General features: G+C 47.7%; 1 protein-coding gene across 1 annotated transcript in view; it reads left to right on the top strand.

Moving 5' to 3' along the window:
* Positions 1-281: 281 nt before the first annotated feature.
* Positions 282-19,126, top strand: part of NDUFB11 (NADH:ubiquinone oxidoreductase subunit B11) — a 37,452-nt gene continuing 18,607 nt past the window's right edge. The window contains exon 1 of the mRNA XM_033173298.1: positions 282-514. Coding sequence (XP_033029189.1) covers positions 317-514 — 198 coding nt within the window. The 5' untranslated portion in view covers positions 282-316. The remainder of the gene's footprint in view (positions 515-19,126) is intronic.

The following is a 19,126-nucleotide window of genomic DNA, read 5'->3' as shown; positions in this document are numbered from 1 at the left end:
AGGTTCTTTTACCGGTACACCAGTTACAGTAACCTCTTTATTAGGACCGAACCGATGAAAATCATTGAAACAAGTTTTAGGGCTCAGCGGAACACCTCGGGCTGCAGGAGAGAGTCCAGCAGGGTGGGGGTTTTCCGTGAGATGCCAAGCAAAATCCTTTCTTTTTTTCTGCTGAACAACGCGGACGTTTTCTGGCCCTACCAAGGGAAAGGAGGGGAAAACCCCCAGGAGAGTGATAAATGTCCCTTCCCACGCGCCTTCCTTCCCCGCCCCTTCCGCCTAGCGAGACTTCCGCTTCCGGCAGCGCTTGTCGACTATGGCGGCCCTTCGGCGGCTGGCGGGCGTGCAGAGGTTGCTGGGGTTACCGGCCCGGGCGGCCCGCGCCGTCTCTTCCGGGGGACCGGCCAGCTCTTCGGCGACAGTGCAGGTGCCGCCCGCCCCGAGCCCCGCGCAGGTGGCGCCTCCGCGCAAGCACCACGACGACGACGACGAGGAAGTGTCCGTCTTCATGAAGGTGAGCGCGGGGGGGGGAGGGGGAGAGACGCGCGAATCCTGTCCGTCAGTTCCCAGGGCCATGAGCCCCCGGGGATCCTGGAATCATGGAAGAGTACAAGAGATCCCGAGGTTAAGAGTTCCCCACTCTGCCGACGGAGCTGCCTACCTAACCCAGAGGCTTCCTTGCAAGGGGCAAAAGAACATGGCTTTTTGAATGTCCCAGGCAGACATCTTGTCACCGGGGGCGAACCACACACACACAGACACCCAGGGAAGAAGGAGTGAGTGAAGATCTACATCAGGAACAAGCAGGGAATAAAGATCAGCAATGGGATCCGCTGCCCCTGGGGGTCATGCTGTGGGAGGCGGTTCCCTCACCTTGCTGACCCTGCTCCCTGGGATGCTGTTGTTGGGTGTTTTCTGGGCAGCATGAATGCTTCAGGGAACTGCACCTGTGCTGTGTTGCAGGATTCCATTGCCCAGTAGAACCTTTTGTTGTTGTTTAGTCGTGTCCGACTCTTCGTGACCCCATGGTCCAGAGCACGCCAGGCACCCCTATCCTCCACTGCCTCCCGCAGTTTGGCCAAACTCATGTTAGTAGCTTCAAGAACACTGTCCAACCATCTCATCCTCTGTCGTCCCCTTCTCCTTGTGCCCTCCATCTTTCCCAACATCAGGGTCTTTTCCAGGGAGTCTTCTCTTCTCATGAAGTGGCCAAAGTATTGGAGCCTCAGCTTCAGAATCTGTCCTTCCAGTGAGGACTCAGGCCTGATTTCCTTAAGAATGGATATGTTTGATCTTTTTGCAGTCCATGGGACTCTCAAGAGTCTCCTCCAGCACCAGAATTCAAAAGCATCAATTCTTCCGCGATCAGCCTTCTTTATGGTCCAGCTCTCACTTCCATACATTGCTACTGGGAAAACCATAGCTTTAACTATACAGACCTTTGTTGGCAAGGTGATGTCTCTGCTTTTTAAGATGCTGTCTAGGTTTGTCACTGCTTTCCTCCCAGGAAGCAGGCGTCTTCTAATTTCATGACTGCTGTCACCATCTGCAGTGATCATGGAGCCCAAGAAAGTAAAATCTCTCACTGCCTTCATTTCTTCCCCTTCTATTTGCCAGGAGGTGTCTGAAGTATCTGAAGAAGTGTGCATGCACACGAAAGCTTATACCCAGAACAAACTTAGTTGGTCTCTAAGGTGGTACTGGACAATTTTTTTACTTTTTTTATTTATTTTGACTGCGTCAGACCAACACGGCTACCTACGAGAATCTAGGATTCTATTGTGTTCTTGCCTCTGCATGCAGGATGGTGCCACTGCCAGAGAGCAAGGGACACATCAATGATACAGGGAGTTTCCTCTGTCTTTGAGAAGCATTAAGTGGTAGGTGCTTCCAACAGTGGTATAGGAACACAGGAAGCTGCCTTATACTGAGATCAGATACACAGTTCCATCCAGGTAAGTATTGTCTGCGCTGATTGGCAGTAGCTCTGTAGGATAGAGGAGTTTCTCCCAGCCCTACCTGGAAGTGTCAGGGATTGAGCATGATGCCTTCTCAGTGGAAAGCAGATTTTCTACCATGTGGTTGTGGTTCACTTTCAGTGAATGCTTCAGACTCAGTTGTGGGTATCACTGTTGTACTGGGTACAACTGCCAGTTCAATGCACACTGAAGATATCTTTGGGGCTTTCTTAATTTTTGAAAAGTGTAGCAGGTTCATTTTCTTGGTGATTAATTTTTGCCCAAATTAATCATTTATTTTACAACAGACTAAAACTAGAGTCACTTGAGCTCCGTCAACGTGAAAGATTCATTACGTTTCTTAGCTAATGCTATGTGCACACTAGCCCAGGATAGCACTTCAATATCATGAAAGTAAGAGCTGTTGGACAGTGGAATTTGCTGCCAAGGAGTGTGGTGGAGTCTCCTTCTTTGGAGGTCTTTAAGCGGGGGCTTGACAGCCATCTGTCAGGAATGCTTTGATGGTGTTTCCTGCTTGGCAGGGGGTTGGACTGGATGGCCCTTGTGGTCTCTTCCAACTCTATGATTCTATGAGTGGATTTCCTTGGGTTACAGCATGTTGGCATTAAATATTCAAAGATTTTTTTATTGTATTTTTGTTGTGGCTTTTAGTTCTTATATTGTGTTTAAACTCTGGAATGTAAATTGTAGTACAATAAAATAAAATAGAAGAGAGAAAATAAGCAACAAAATGTGATTAAAAATCAAACAGCATGTAACACAGTGCATGACAGTTGCTACAGCAAACAGAAAAATCATTACCGGTAAGTGGTCTGCCCAGACCATCAGCAGTTTTCTGGTGGTCCATGGAGAGAAAAGAGTTTGAGAAGCACCAGCATAGAAGGTTCTTGCCTAGTAGCTCTTCCTTTCTTCCATGTTTCAAAGCATTCGAGAAAACAGGACTGAGGACCAGTTCCCGACAGCACACAGGCAGCTTTCCACTTACAGTTGTCTGCTTCAAAGTCTTATTTTGAGGCCTTATTTTGTCATGCATGTTCTAAAGCTGAGGCTCTGAAGCACAATACAGAGTTCTTAGTTCTTCAGTATCCACAATGCATTATTGCAGGCATGTCCAACTTCAAGTTGGTTGTGATCTACTATCTAGTATTAAAAACTGGCAGTGATCTACCACACTCCTGTTGCCATTCTTCAACTTCTTTGCTTTAGGGGCGTGGGCCGAGGGTGGCTTCCTTAGCAGAGTGAAGCGAGAGAGGCGCGCCCTCCGGAGCTCACGGGATGGTGAAAGCGGAGGTGTAGCTTGCTCCTTCCCGCAGCTGAGCCCTGAGCAAAGGCTGCCTGGCCATAGTGTGATCAACCAAAATCCATCCTGCCTGATCTACTTGGACATGTCTGCGTTATGGGAATAGTGGCTTGTGCAATGCACCATCTTGCCACTAGGTGGTGCTGTGAATCCACATGCCATAGCTAGGCCAGGCGTTCTCTTTCATAGATGTATTGCCGGTTCTCTTTCCTCTGTAGCTGTGGTGCCTCAGGGAAATGTTAAATATCAGGGCAAGAGAGCTAGTGTTATTCACATTCCCCATGAGCTTTATGGCAATGTTCAGTTCAATGTTGTTTCATTGTCTGGTGAAGTGAGGTCAAGGCTAAGAGGAAAATCTATTGCCTGCTTTGTCTGAAGTAGGTTTGCAGCCATTTGTGGTGTACGGGTGGGAACCCAGGAGCTGGGCAGGGGTTGGTCCTCGAGGTTGCGCTGGCATCACACATGGGAACACTTTTTCCTCCCTTGCCACCACTTCTGCATTAGCTATACACCTGTAGTATCCTCTCTCATTTTTTATTGAACTTCAGTTACTCCTGGTTTTCACTGGCTTGCCACGAGTAGGTAGGTCTCTCTTTGGAGGTCTTTAAGCGGAGGCTTGACAGCCATCTGTCAGGAATGCTTTGATGGTGTTCCCTGCTTGGCAGGGGGTTGGACTGGATGGCCCTTGTGGTCTCTTCCAACTCTATGATTCTATGAGTGGATTTCCTTGGGTTACAGCAGTCTTCTCCAGCCTGGTGCTCTCCAGATCTTGCTAGACCATTACTCCCATCATCCCTCGCCATGCTGGCTAAGGCTGATGAGTCCCACGACATCTGAAGGGCACCAGGTTGGGGGAGATTGGATTAAAATTATACAGAGGTTGATGCATGTGACAAGGGCAATCTATCCATTGTCTTCTGTCTCAGGTGGAAACATGATTCTGCTCAATTTCAGGCAAAGTAATGTTGAAAGGGGAACACATTTTTGTCTTGAGTAAGTGTTGTGAACCATTGGAATTGACTCTGGCCAGTCTAGCAAAGGCCCATTAAATCCCTCCTTCATTAGACCTTGGTATCAGGACTCTTATCAGAAGTTGCTCCCAGTGAAACCCAAGATCCGGGCAAATGGTGAGTGAGGAGCCTTGTGAAACCCTCTGCTACTCTTCACATGGGAGGGTGGAAGCTTTGAAGAGCCTTTGGCCTGCCTCCATGAGTGAACAGCTAAGATGTGCATTAGGGAAAAAGCTGTGTGTAAACCTCCATTGTTGTTCTCACTGCATGCAGCAGATTGGAAGTCTGACTTTGTGCTTGTGTCCTGGCTTTATATGGGGAGAAGCAGCTGAGATGCATAATCAGAAGGACCCTAGCAATGTGGGTCTCTACTGCAAGCCAAACAGAAAGTCCTTAGGCCACCAGTTGTTACCTTTCCCTATCTTGAGTCCTTTGTTGGAACTTGCACCAGCGAAGGACTCATCAAATAGGAGGGGCGCTTCAGTAGATTTGAGTGCTGGCCATACCAAAAAAATGGTGTGAAGCAGCATTCTTTGGGCAGTAGGTGCTGGTGGGGCAGGGGGAGGCATTTTTTCCCCTTCTGACCTTTTACCTGTCTTTGGCATTTAATAAAAAGCCAAGCTCCAATCCAATGAGGTTGAGGGAGAGAGTATGTGCGTTGGGAGGGTTCTTTTGACATTATGTTTTCTCTGTCAATGTTTATGATGAGAATTGTGTATTGAAGCAGTAAGCCTATGGCAAAGTGTGAACACAGGCATAGGCTGGTGCAGTCTCTTCCAGAATTGGGCACAGCGGTTTCTTTTTTCTTAACCTGTTATTAGCTATTTAGCGTCCCTCAGCAGAGGAGGTGTACCATTGCAGGGTGAACAGATCTGGACAAAGCAGCATGGAAAGAACAGAGGCTGCATGGATTTGCAATGTGTATTATTGTCTGTGTGTAGAGGGGCTGCCACTTTGATTTGTATTCTGGGCAATTTAGGAAGAAGTTTCATCAGAAAATTCACCAAGTAATCCTCCTATCTACCTTACCATTTCCCCATTATGCTAGACAAGTCTCCCCCCTCCCCCAGTTTCCTGTCTGCTGTCTCTTTATATTAATCATCAGTATTTAAACAAAGTCTCAATTTACTACTTCAAGTGCCATTGTAGTGATGTATCTGTGCACACTGCTCTGGAAGGTTGGAAGAACCTCTGGAGATGATGTGGTTTTTTGGGGGGGTGGAACTCTAGGAGGAGGAAAGGGCACATCCCATTGCACAAGTGGAAATCAGAGGGCACCATAAGACACACTTTTTTCCTCCTAAAAAGAAAGGGGAAATGTCTGTGCGTCTTAGGGAGTGAGTGTGTGGTCCCTGGAGCCAAATTGCTGGAGTCCGGCAGGCGTCGTTGCCCCACCCTCCCGGGATGCTGGTTGCGGCAGCCTCCCTTTTCCCCTGAAGCCCCAGGAAGGTTTATGAGCAGTGGGCAGGCTGTGTGCCGTTGCTCCGCTCCTAGGCTGCTCTTTGGGGGTGGGGGCAGAGCCACGCTGCTCTGCCAGCAGCCTCCTCTGTCCCCTGAAGCCCAGGGAGTGATCCCTGCAGAGGCTTAGGATGGAAGCTGCGCTCCACCAACCATATGGCTGGCGGGCGCGCATCTTACCTCCCAAGCCTCTGTGGGGATTGCTCTCCTCCCGAGGAGGCTGTGATTCAGAATATTACTTTTTTCTTGTTTTCCTGCTCTAAAAACTAGGTGCTCCCTGGCACACATAGGATGATGGGAACACAGGATGGTAGTCAGACATTGTGCTAAGCTCCTCTTTTAAGGGGTGACTATGTTGCCTTCCCTTGACCCTTGTTGCCTTTCTACTGCTTTCCTCTTTGCTATTATCCTCCTATTTTGTCCACCTGTCTATCCCGCCACAGGGTGGTGACCACCTCAGGGTGACGGATTTGGGATGTCAAAGATGGATGAGTGGAGGCACACAATTTGTTGTTGTTGTTGTTGTTGTTGTTAAAATTTGTATAGCTCCCATTCTTATTATTATTAAAATTTGTATACATCCCTATACCCACAGGTCTCAGGGCATAGGATCTGACCCCAAATTACCATCAGTTGTGCAGTAGTCCTGTACAAGCACCACAGAAATGACTGAGGATTGAGAAAGAGCATGGGGTGGCCCATGCTTCTTCTTCTTCTTCTTCTTCTTTGGCGATCCCTCGTAGCAGAGTAAGATTGTCTTCCATAAACACGGTTTTAACACTGAGTCCGTAAGTGACTGTGGAGGCCAATTCTGGAGCCACACGTCCTTCCACAGTGGGGGCATAGGTTTCCAGGTGGGAGTAGATCATGGTGAGGGTTTGCCAAATGTGCTTTTCTCTTAGGATGTTTCTCCCTTTCATCCTGAGTTTGAGTGTCTTCAAAACCCAAGACACCTTTGGTAGAGGCTGTTCTCCAACTGGAGCGTTGACCACCAGCATTATGCTTTCCATTTTTAAGTTCTGAATAGAGTAGTTCCTTTGGAAGACAATAATCAGGCATCCACACAACATGACCAGTCCAACAAAGTTGATGTTGAAGAATCATTGCTTCAACACTGGTGATCTTTGCTTCTTCCAGTACACTGGCATTAGTTTGCCTGTTTTCCCAAGTGATGTGAATTGATGGAATCTTTCAAGGAGTTGGAGATGGTGTTTATAAGTGGTCCATGTTTCACAAGCATACAGTAAGGTTGGTAGTACAGTGACTTTGTAGCTAATTAGTGAGAAGGTGGCGCCATCTGAATTTTGCAATCTAGATAGAAAAAATGTATTGGGCTGGTCCTGATCCTGCTCTTCCCTTATCTTTGGCAGGAAAGAAACAGAGCCAGGATAGGTCTAAAGAACCAAAGACGCTCTGAATGTAGACAACAGAATAGTAGGGAGGAGATAGAACAGAGCAAGGTGCAGCAGGCAATGACCCACAAAGGTTGCCCCTGCAGAAGGTACATCCAGCAGCCAGCTGCTCAGTGCCTTCTAGGACCAGATATCCCATCTGTCCTTTCAACAGATGCGCTGGCTCAGAGCCCAACCCATCAGAGCACATACAGCTCTGCCAAAGCCAGAACTGAGGCTGTCATCATACCCTGCAAAGCCCTAGCTGCTCTGCAGCTTGGATTCTTCTCATCTGGGGCACAGCCTTGGAGCTAGAGTTCCTAGGAGGGAGGGAAAAAGATGTGAAAGGCTTCAGCAGTGGACAAAATAGCTCTCCTTATTTCACCAGACACAGTGGTCCCGGTGGTGCCTCACAATGCAAACAGCTCTCCTGTCTAATAAATCTGGCCCTAGTCCCAAGGGAAGAGACAGGGGCAAACAGTTCCCTGGTCCCTTTGGCACAGCATGCATCTGCACTGCTGCACCATGCTCCTTCTGGCCCAATAGTTCCAGGCAGGGATTATCCAATGAGCTCTAAAAATGAAAATGTGGAAGAGTGGTGCCAGATGCAGCTGCTGCTGGGCCCAGATTTAAAGAATGAAGGAGAGGAAGTGTGCTCACAGGTGTAGCATCAGACACAATAAGCAGACTGCACAGCTCTATTAACATAGAAAGGGGAGGGGGTTGGGGAAGTCAAGAATTTGAAACCCAGATGCAAATCCTCTCCCTGCAATTTACTATCCTCTCTTCCCTGAAACCATAAGGTAATCTTGGCATCCTTCCAACCACCCATGTTCTCTCTTGCTTTAGCTGACCACTAACCTCTACCCTTAAACTTATCCCAGCCCTTCTACTTCCTTTATTTTTATAATGCTCTGTGGAATTGCACAGCACGGTGTACAGAGCAGGTCTTGATGGCTGTACAGAATGTAGTTGGTGCAAGACACAACACCTCACCTCTTAACATGGGAGGCTGGAAGCTCATAAAACTCGGCATGGGCTTTTCCTGTACAATTCAAGACCCAATTCAAGTGTAACTTATGGAAACTCCAAGAAGCACGTGAGCCATATGGGCCATTCCATTGTCACGGGTGGGACACTTTGACCATGTTTTTTGGTATTCACACATGTGTAACAATGTAAATATACATAAAAATTAACAACCAAAATTTAAACTATGTTCTTAATAAGATGCTGAACATTTTACATTTTTTATTATTATTTTTATGGATATTTTTGACAATTTTATTAAATGTTAAAAGTGTTGTCACGGGTGGGACAAAAAAAGGACATGGAGTTTGAGATAAGTTTGATTTATGGAAAAACTCTGTGAATTGGGAGGTGAATCAATGATAAACTCAGCATATCTATTTAAATCAATGTCTATTGGTTACAACTATGCAATCAGGAATTAAGTTTAAGAAATTAAACGATACAAAATTAAGGAAAAAATGGGACAATCATCAGAAAACTTTTAACTTGAACACTTCTGTGAAGACTACGTGGGTAGACTTTTGAAAAGAAGGTCCATAAAATAAACTTCTTTTGTCTTTAGCTTTTTAAAAAAATGGTTAGACTGCATGTTTGGAATCTTCCTCACCAAAGTCCAGCGCTCATCTAGCATTCTTATCAGGCTCATTTTTCATGGAATGGCCCATATTCAACTAAAGCCAGTGCAAATAATTCTTCTAGCACAAAGAGACTCCCCCTCCACATGTGCCCCAAGCTGGTAGATTGGGGGAAGCCCAGAATAGAATTAATGGGGCATGGGGGAAGAGAGTGGGAGAAGGTCCTGTAGTGCAAGAAAAATCTTTGAACTGATGGAAATTTAGCCACAGCTCTACGTTGAATGCAAACCAGTGCCTCCACTCAGCCATCTTTGACATCCCAAATCCGTCACCCTGAGGTGGTCACCACCCTGTGGCAGGATAGACAGATGGACAAAATAGGAGGATAATAGCAAAGAGGAAAGCAGTAGAAAGGCAACAAGGGTCAAGGGAAGGCAACATAGTCACCCCTTAAAAGAGGAGCTTAGCACAATGTCTGACTGCCATCCTGTGTTCCCATCATCCTATGTGTGCCAGGGAGCCATGGCCAATCAGAGAATGCAGAACCCTCTGGTTTTTGTGTGGTGTGGTTTTTCAGTGATGGGTGACTCTTAACCTGTACAATGGGTTACATTGCACCCATACAAAAACCAGAGGGTTCTGCATTCTCTGTCCTCCATTCAGGGAAGTAAGAGACATTATCCCAGTACAAGAACTCCTTTCAGACAGGCAGGAGCACTCATAGTGGGGAAAGAGCACTTTGGGGGTGAAATGTAGTCTAGGGAGAGGCACAAGAACTGTAGAGGTGCCTGGAAGCGGCTGCATTTGGCTGTCTGGGCCTGAGGTTCCCCTGTCCCGATTGTGGTGTATTCATCTTTGTCTTCACACACCCTCCACCACTCCCAAGATCTTAAGCTGGCTGTATAGGCTTCACTTTTATTTTTGCATGTTTTGTATCCTGGTTTCAGAGGAACTACAACAATAGTCTTGCTTTAGCGTGTATTTATCCCTATTGTTACCTTGCTTCTTGGCCCATCTAGCTCAGGGTTGTCTATACCAAAGACAGAGAGGTTGTGCTACTGCAGAAGGTATTGGACTCCAACTCCCTCCCCTCCTTCCCAACCAGCAGAGCCAATGGTCAGAAATGGTGGGGGTTGTGGTCCAGCAGCAACATCCAGAGGGTACCGGGTTCCCCAGTCCTTGTCAGCGCCGACTGGTAATGGCTCTTTGGGGTTTCACAGCAATCTTTCCGAGGCAGCCCTGCTTGGAGGTGCCAGGAATTGAACTTGAGACGTTCCGCACATAGCGAAGGCTCTCCTCCACTGATCCGTGGCCATTCCTGGTACATGGGAAGTCAGAAAAGGCAAGTCTTGCCCTGCAGAGATTACGGTCTAAATATCAGGGGGTGGGGAAATAACAAAAGCGAGGCATGGGAGAACTGAAGGAAGGAAAATTACGAGGGATCACAATCTCTTCTCTCTGCCCCCTGGGTCGGGCTGGGACAGTGAGCACAGCCCTGCCAGAAACATCCAGCCGCTGCTACCACCACTGATTTAAGTGTGGGCTGCAGGCATGTGTAGCCATTGACCTTCTGGTACTTTGCCATAGGAAGAGGGAGCTCTCTAGGCTCGTGTCATCAGGAAGGTTCAGTAGGTAAGGAGTCCATGGCCTCTCACGCTCCTGCTACCTCCTGGCCCTGCCTTCCTCTCACTTTCAGAGCTTGCTTGGGCTACATTGCATCTCCACAGACCTGCTGGCTGATTGTTGTTAGTCCACACCATGGTTTGCAAATCCACTGGACTGAGGTGGGGGACAGAGGGACGTTCACATGTGTGCATTGAGCAGTGACAGTTAATTTGTCTCTGAGTGCCTTCACCCTATATAGCAGTAGTGCGGGGACCACAGTCCACTTCCATTCCCAATAAGTGAATGATGAAGAAGCCCCAGCTGTAGAGAAATGAGATTTTCCCAGCCTAGCAGCACCGCTGCCATAAATCTCCTGCCAGGTTCACTTTAGAAGCCGCTCTCTCTGTATACCCTGAAGTGACATTAACCAGGAGCTGGAACAGACTCATACTCTGTGCTGGATGGAAATGTGATAAGACGCTTGAGCATCTTGGGAGCAATTTTGAACCTGGCTCCATAATTAGCACCCAGCACATGGGGGGGCTGGGAAAAGGAAGGGGGGCTGCCTGCATATGAGCAGGAGGCATTGATTGCTGTGTCTGTAGGCAGGAGTTGGGTTTTGTAGCTCCAGGCGGTGGTTTACACAGGCTCTATGAGTGTCAGCACTGATGCTGCCTGGAGAAGGCAGCAACTGTGGAGCCCTGGGGGTAGCCATTTATTAGACCCAGGGGAAATTAACAGGAGTGACTGCTGTATTTCTGATGGGTTGGGAGGGGCCAGGATGAAAGGAGAGAATAAATTTCCACTTGAGGAATTTTTCACCAAGTAGAGAGGGGTTCCACCCCCCCTGCCCACCAGGGGGCTGGTCTTCAGGGGTAGAGAAGCACCAACTGCCTGCTGATATCTCTGGGGGAAGATCTCTCTACGTGGCACCTTGCTTCACTTCCTGCCTCAGCGTTTTTTAGAAATCATTGGCTTGTGGAACGCAAGGAGCTGAAGCCACTCTCCAGCCTTCTCTGCTATGGCTTTTGGTGGGTGGTTCTTGGCTGGGCTTGCTAGGAGGCCAACTTTGAGGTTGAGAGGGGAGAGCGATCACAGGGCTGTGTGCTTGAGTGCTGTCTTTGACTCGGCAGAGGGCTGTGGAGAAATGGAGCCATGCTCTGGGAGTAGCCCCATGTCTTCAGTGACTTCTCTTCAGCACTGATCCATCCTCTGCCAAAGGGTCAGCCTCCAAAGGGCAGTGTATTATGCCGCAATCCCTACAACCATGTGTGGCAAGTGGGAGCAAGGCCAGAGAAAAGAGAAGTTCCATAGTGTAGCGCAGTTGCAGCTGACAGTATCCTGTTCCATGTAGTTCTGACAATGTTGTGAGACAGGGCAGAGACTCCCCCAAAGACCTTAGCAGTCAGCCAGCATCATGCTGGAGAAAGCAGTAGTCCTTAAGCACCATTCATCAAAACTATTTAGAGCATTCAGTGATAGCCAGCCTTTTGAACTGGGACGGAAAGAATCCAGTGGTCAAGCGAATGTCACATAACATGGCATTTTATGCTTTGCAAAAGGAGAAAAGGCTTCCATCGGTACTTTGGCTGCAGCATTCTGTAGCATCTGCAGTTTCCAAACACATTCCAAAGGCTGCCTCATGTAGAATGTGCTGGGAGTAGTTTAACCTGGATGTGATGATGGCATGTGCAGCATTCGCAGTATCTGTAAACTAAGCAGATATGGGATAACCTTCTAACCTGTGTGTTATACAGATCTTGTCTTCCATGGGTTTGCCCTTCCCAAGCTAAAACATGTGGGTGGGGGTGGACTAGTTTCAGCGTTTGAAATTAGCTGCGTGCCAGTCACATTTTGTGACTGGTAACCAACCGTTTGCGACTGGATGGAGATGTCTGGGTGCCACCCTTGGTGCCTAGCATCTCCACCTGCTTAGCTGTAGTCAGCTGGTCTTCCGGGCGCAGTGGCAGCAACCCCTGATTCACCCGGCAGCAAAAGATATAAGATTACAACAGTGTGATGCAGCAGCTAAAAAAGCCAATGCAATTCTGGGCTGCATCAATAGGAGTATAGCATCTAGATCAAGGGAAGTAATAGTACCAATGTATTCTGTTCTGGTCAGACCTCACCTGGAATACTGTGTCCAGTTCTGGGCACCACAGTTCAAGAAGGATACTGACAAGCTGGAACGTGTCCAGAGGAGGGCAACCAAAATGGTCAAAGGCCTTGGAATGATGCCTTATGAGGAACGGCTTAGGGAGCTGGGTATGTTTAGCCTGGAGACGAGAAGGTTAAGGGGTGATATGATAGCCATGTTCAAATATATAAAAGGATGTCATATAGAGGAGGGAGAAAGGTGGTTTTCTGCTGCTCCAGAGAAGCGGACACGGAGCAATGGATTCAAACTTCAAGAAAGAAGATTCCACGTAAACATTAGGAAGAACTTTCTGACAGTAAGAGCTGTTTGACAGTGGAATTTGCTGCCAAGGAGTGTGGTGGAGTCTCCTTCTTTGGAGGTCTTTAAGCAGAGGCTTGACAGCCATCTGTCGGGAATGCTTTGATGGTGTTTCCTGCTTGGCAGGTGGTTGGACTGGATGGCCCTTGGGGTCTCTTCCAACTCTAGGATTCTAGGATTCCCCCACCCACTTCTCTTTCTCAGGGTTTCCAATGCGTACCGCAGCCGCATGAATGCCACAGTTCTCTCTCCTTTTAAATTTACCCCTTTTTACATCATATTTACATAAATGTGAATATAAGCAGTATTTCAGAGGGCAGACATTGTCTTTCTTTCGGGAGAAGGGAGAATCTGTGCAGCCCGTTTGGGTGGGTGGAGGGAGGGCGGTCTGGAGGCTTGCAGATTCCGCAGACCACAACGACAGTTGCAGGATCAGGTAACACCTGTCCTTGGCTGAAAGAGGCGGGGGGTGCTTAGGAGAGGTTTAAGCACTGAAAACCTGTGGGGGGGGGGAGCAGCAAGTGATAGGCTTTGTTTTGTATACCAAGTTGCCTCCTTGGTCGAGCATTCAAGAGCCGGGAGGAAGGCAAGGATGGCCACTGCTTCTGCGCTTGGAGGGAGAGGGCGGTCCCACCCCCCTTCCCTGACACTGAACACACACCACCACCACATGGGCACTTTCCAGTTGTACGTTCCCTTCCCTCAGCAGCAGCTGGAGGAGCTATCAAAACTTCCTCTCAGCTGCCCTCCACCTGCCTGCCCAGTGTCGGCTTCCTCTTCCTCCCCTTTCCCCAGGGGCGGGGGAAGGGCACAGGGCCAACGTCCGGTGAAGTGGCAGCGGCGGTGGCTGCAGCAGGAGAGGAGTCGTTGCCTGCGGACGAAGGGGGACAGAGGCGGCGGCAGGAGCAGTAAAGGAAGTGGAGGGAGAGCTGCTTAAATGCTGTGTGCGGCTCTCGCTTGGACAGCAGCCGAGGGGTCCCGCTGCCGTCCAGTGCCTTCGCTCCATAAGACGCACTGACCTTTCCACTTACTTTTTAGGAGGGAAAAAGTGCATCTTATGGAGCGAAAAATACGGTAATCAGCTAAAGGTTTGGGTTAATTAATTTAAACAGATCTGAACTTGTAGCCTTAGTCATTCAGGCAATCCAAAGGCAATGTGTCCTATTCCTGATGCATGATTAGTGGCCTTTAGTCCAGCCTTTCTTGGGAAATGTTTGAGGAAACAGATTCCATGACTTTCTGTGCCACCTGCTCCTTTGAGGAATCATTTGAAATGCATTCATGCTGAATAGGATGGTATTCTTGATGCAATGAAAATTCCCCTTAACTGCTCTTAAGGACCTCTATCAAAACTAATAAATACACTGAGACTTTATGTTCTGAGCAGTTTGCATCTACAACAATAGCTCGGTATTGCACATTGTAGCAGGAAACCTGATTACGGCTTGATCTCTTTTCCTCCTGCCATCTCTAGCTGTTACAATTTGTTTTCCTTTAACAGGAAAAGCTAGCTTCCTGGTTCCAGTCTCTGCTCCTTTTCACTTTTCTCTCTTGGGGCAGTTTCATGCTTGGGACTCTCTTAAAAAATGAAAGACTCTAGTTAGACATTATGTTAGACATGAACCATAGTGGATGAGGAAGATGGAATTCTGGGGATATCAGATTTCAAAGTACATAAAAGGGCATTTAGCATTAAGACATATTTTTCAGGGGCTAAAAGTAAAGCTGTGTCAGGCACAGGGCCAGTGGGTTATGTTTCACATTGAATATGGGGATGGATTAAAAATTTTAAGGAAGTTCAAACAGCATATCTAAATCATGCAGAATAGTAAAACTTGAGCTTCCTTGAGCTAGGCAGATGCAGGGTGCAGCATCTGCTGTTGGGGGGGGGGGCTTTGGCGTTCTTAGGGGCAATACATTTTCCAGCAAGTGGCTGATTGATTGGAAGTGATTTCTGCAGCCATGCTAGTCTGCGTTCCTCTAGGGGGCATCTGGTTTCCTATCTGCAGAGAGGAATGAGGTGAAGTGAAGTAGTGTCTCTCCCACAAGCCGTCTGACTACCTGCAGAATACAAGGCCGAGTTCAGTAGCAGCATGGCTCCCTGGGAACCTTGGTAGGACTTTTCAATTGAGCCTGAAAAAAGAATTGCTGACTCAGCTATGGCTGCATGTGTGTGCTGTTGTTTCTCAGTAAATGGCAGGCAGAGTTGTCAGGTGTGATCATGGTTGAATTCCAATAAACTTGGGTTTTTAATTTATTAGTGAGTGAGTTTTTGTCCTTTATAGAGCTAAGCTGAAAGGATGTTGGCAATGTCTGCTGGAGCTTGTGTTGTTTAGAGTGTGGCATCCCAGTAATCTATGTGGCACTGGCCAAACTGTCTTCTTCATGGCCCCAATATGCTCCTTTGTTGCTGTTTCTTCTCTCGATGCTGCCACATGTTGGGCATTTGGGGAAGGCTGAGCTGAATACCTGGTGTCTCCTGCTGCTTGCATTGTGGTTTTATGATGTTTACGGATTTTATGCTCCCATGCAAAGCTGTAGGTTATATTTTAATGTATTTGTTTTTTGTTTTTTAATTGAATTTGGCTGTGCACCGCCCAGGAAACCTTTGAGATGAAGGGTGGATTATAAGTGGAATAAATAAAAAGATGGTATATATAAAATACTACTGTTTGCCAAGAAATGTCAGCTCAAGTTGCTGAATTTGCATTCTGCTTCTGTGCACTGTCTTACTGTGTGGCTATCTATTTACATAACCTGGATATGGATTTTGGAGTTTCTTTGTTGTGGAAGCCTTGTGCTTGATAAGCCCTCCCCTGCCCACCAAACTGGTAGGTGTTGAGCTCTAAATCAAAGTGTAGGAGCTGGTTGAATTTGGTCAAATGCATCCATTCCCGGGAAAGACTGATTGAGCAACAGTGCTGAAATCCTATCTATCCACTAAGCATTAGAAATCCAAACATCCCTTTGCAACTATGAGGTTTGATAACTTGTGGTTTCATTCTTAAGGAAACAGCAACTTGGAAGCTTAGTTTCTTGAGGTACCAGGGTGCATATTTATGGAATAAGAATGCTTTGGCTCCAAGCGCCCTTGGCGGTGACATTGAACTCCAGAAATAGAGAGTAGTGTTTAATCCATGAAAGTGTTGAGGAAGGCAAGCTATTCCAACGTGAAAAGAAGTCTGTAGGGGCCACTCTCACGCATACTCCAAAGAGGAATGAGCAGAATTCAAGGAACGCTTTTAAGTATGTCGTGTTCCAGACAGCTCTGTGGCTCAGGCCTCCCCCCCCCAAAGCTGCTTCTCTTCTTCTAGCTCACGTCTTAAAATGCCCCCGCTCTCCTTTGAATAGGGTGTGTGCTAAGAAATCAGGTGGTCTGTTAGCATATCCTTTGGGATGGTTGCAAGAATGACATCATTTCTGATGCCCCAAAAGGAGGACTGTGGGAGACAGGCAGCTCCAAGCCCCATCTACCCATTGCTACTGCATTAACATCTTCCGCACTGGGTTGGCAGGCAGCACACACCTGCTTTGAGCAAGGGGGTGGGGTCAGGTGCCACTTGCCAATAATGGAATAATAAGCCTCCACTGACAGCTTGTCAGGGCTGACACCCCCGCTTCCTAGCTTGCCAAGTTGATGCCTGACACAAAGATGGGCTTGGGAGGGGGAAGCAGGTCAGGGCTCTGCGCGCAGCTCCTTGTTTGCACCACCCACAAAGAAACTTCACTGTTGTGCCGTCATGTTGGTGTGGAGCATGAAACCTATTGGCTAAGGAGTTTGCACAGGGTGGTTGTGTCTCTGGAAGCAGAGTCTGCAGTAAAGATGATACTGTACAGCACAGGGGGAGTGGGGAGCCCCTTGATACCAAAGATAACATAATTTAAAATACAACCGCTCACATTTCCTTGCTTACATCTGCTTGTTAATGCTTATATGTGGACATCCTACAGAGGTTTGTTGGGTGATTTCCCTTTAAGTAGGCACCACTCGTTGCCACAGGGACGTTTGAGTCACTGACTAACCCTTCCTCATTTAGGATCATGTGCAGATGTATGTGTTTTTTGTGTTTTGTCCCTTTTCCTGCTCCATCATTGCAGCAGAATCTCTTGTGTTCCACGCTGCCTGTATAATTTCTACAGTGATGGAGAAAAAGACCATAGAAATTAGGGGGGCAAAGTTGAATTGTACTGCCTACCAGGGTGGATTTGATTTAAATCACTAGTCAGTAAGGCTCAGGATGAATTTAAATTTTAAAAAATCCGATTAATAAAAAAAAAATCCACCCAGAGCCTTACTGACTAGTGATGCTGCCTACCGGTACCTATTATTACATGGGGCCCAGGTGGCGCTGTGGGTTAAACCACAGAGCCTAGGGCTTGCTGATCAGAAGGTCGGCGGTTCGAATCCCTGTGACGGGGTGAGCTCCTGTTGCTCGGTCACAACTCCTGCCCACCTAGCAGTTCGAAAGCACATCAAAGTGCAAGTAGATAAATAGGGACCGCTCTGGCGGGAAGGTAAACGGCGTTTCTGTGCACTGCTCTGGTTCGCCAGAAGCAGCTTAGTCATGCTGGCCACATGACCCGGAAGCTGTCTGCGGACAAACGCCGGCTCTCTCAGCCAATAAAGCGAGATGAGCGCCGCAACCCCAGAGTTGGACACGACTGGAACTGATGGCCAGGGGTCCCTTTACCTTTACCTATTATTACAAAATGGTAGGATATTTTCAAATCCACTCTTATCTAGATCCTGGTGATTATAGCTTTTAAAAATGCAAATAGAATATCCCTTGAAATCTGACACACATTTTAAAGGAGCCTGAGCCTGGGCCAAACACCTGCCTGGATCTTGCTTATATTTCATAGAATCATAGAGTTGGAAGAGACCACAATGGCCATCCAGTCCAACCCCCTGCCAAACAGGAAACACCATCAAAGCATTCCTGACAGATGGCTGACAGACTTTTAGTTATCACAGCGTTCCTTTCTAGGTGCTCACAGACCGTTTGCTTAATGATCTGCTCTAGAATCTTTCCTGGTATTGATGTCAGGCTGACTGGGCGGTAATTGTTTGGGTCCTCTCTTTTCCCCTTTTTGAAAATAGGGACAACATTTGCCCTCCTCCAGTCTGCTGGGACTTCTCCTGTTCTCCAGGATTTCTCAAAGATTACTGCCAGTGGTTCTGAAATCACCTCTGCCAGTTCTTTTAATACTCTTGGATGTAGTTCATCTGGCCCTGGAGACTTGAATACATCTAAATTAGCCAAGTATTCCTGTACTACCTCCTTACTTATTTATTTCATGCCTCACGTGTGCATTCTGCCCTTCCTTCAAAAAGGCCAGGGCAGTATGCCTGTGCTTGTCTCATTTTCTTCTTGCAACAACCCAGTGAGGTAGGCTAGGCTGAGAAAATGATTTCGGGCTGAAATAGTCAAGAGGGCATTCTCAGATAACCTAAGGCAGGCCTGCACCACTACCCTAGGCAGGCACTACAAGTGCATGGGTGGACTGATCTCTGATGGGCTGACCCGCGTAGCCAGTGAGGGCTGCAGGTCATGGTGGAGGCATGGCCTTGCGAGATACATGGGACTGGGAAGAAAGTGACCTCTTGCTTCTACAAGATGGAACAGAGTCTCCCTTAAGGAGCCATGTGCAATTGAGCCCAAATTGCCCCACCCTTATAAGAAAGGAGACTTGGAAGGCAGCTCTGGGAGTCCAGAGAGCAGCAGCTGCTACCAACAACCTTTCCCATCTACTTCATGACTTCAGTCTTCAGGAAGGATGAACCATGCTTTCTGCAGCACCTGCCAATTGTCTCTCTCTGTGTGTGTGTGAGCAGCATGCTTTTTCTCTCAGTACAAAGACTCTTTAAATATTTAAGCAGCGGCAAAGCTGCTTGTGCTGTTTAATAAATCATAGTGACCTGAAACTGCTGTCTTGCCTAAGGGGAGCTCCAGAGCAAGGTGGCTGACACTGCTGCTGGTCATAGCAAGACGGAGAGGACAGAAAGGGAGCAGGCAGGGGGGAAAGGATGTGCAAAGAGCTTCTGCACCAGGCTGACTGGGAGGGAAGCCCTTTGAAGCTGCGCACACACACACACACACACACACACACAGGCACAGGCACCCCCACCCCCACACTTTGGTTCCATACTTCATAAAACCATAGAATTGTAGAGTTGGAAGTCCCACCTCCTGCAGTGCCCCCAGATTAAGCCCCAGGATTAATGCCTGGACCTGACCACGGTGCTGTTGTCTTCTTCCTCCTTAAGAATATGGCTCCAAAATCTTTAACTACCGCACAATTGCACTCATTTCACACGCT

Source organism: Lacerta agilis, chromosome 16, assembly GCF_009819535.1.
Source record: "Lacerta agilis isolate rLacAgi1 chromosome 16, rLacAgi1.pri, whole genome shotgun sequence".
Lineage (NCBI taxonomy): Eukaryota > Metazoa > Chordata > Lepidosauria > Squamata > Lacertidae > Lacerta > Lacerta agilis.
The sequence above is the reverse complement of the archived record's forward strand: the minus strand, read 5'-3'. Positions and strand labels throughout refer to the sequence as shown.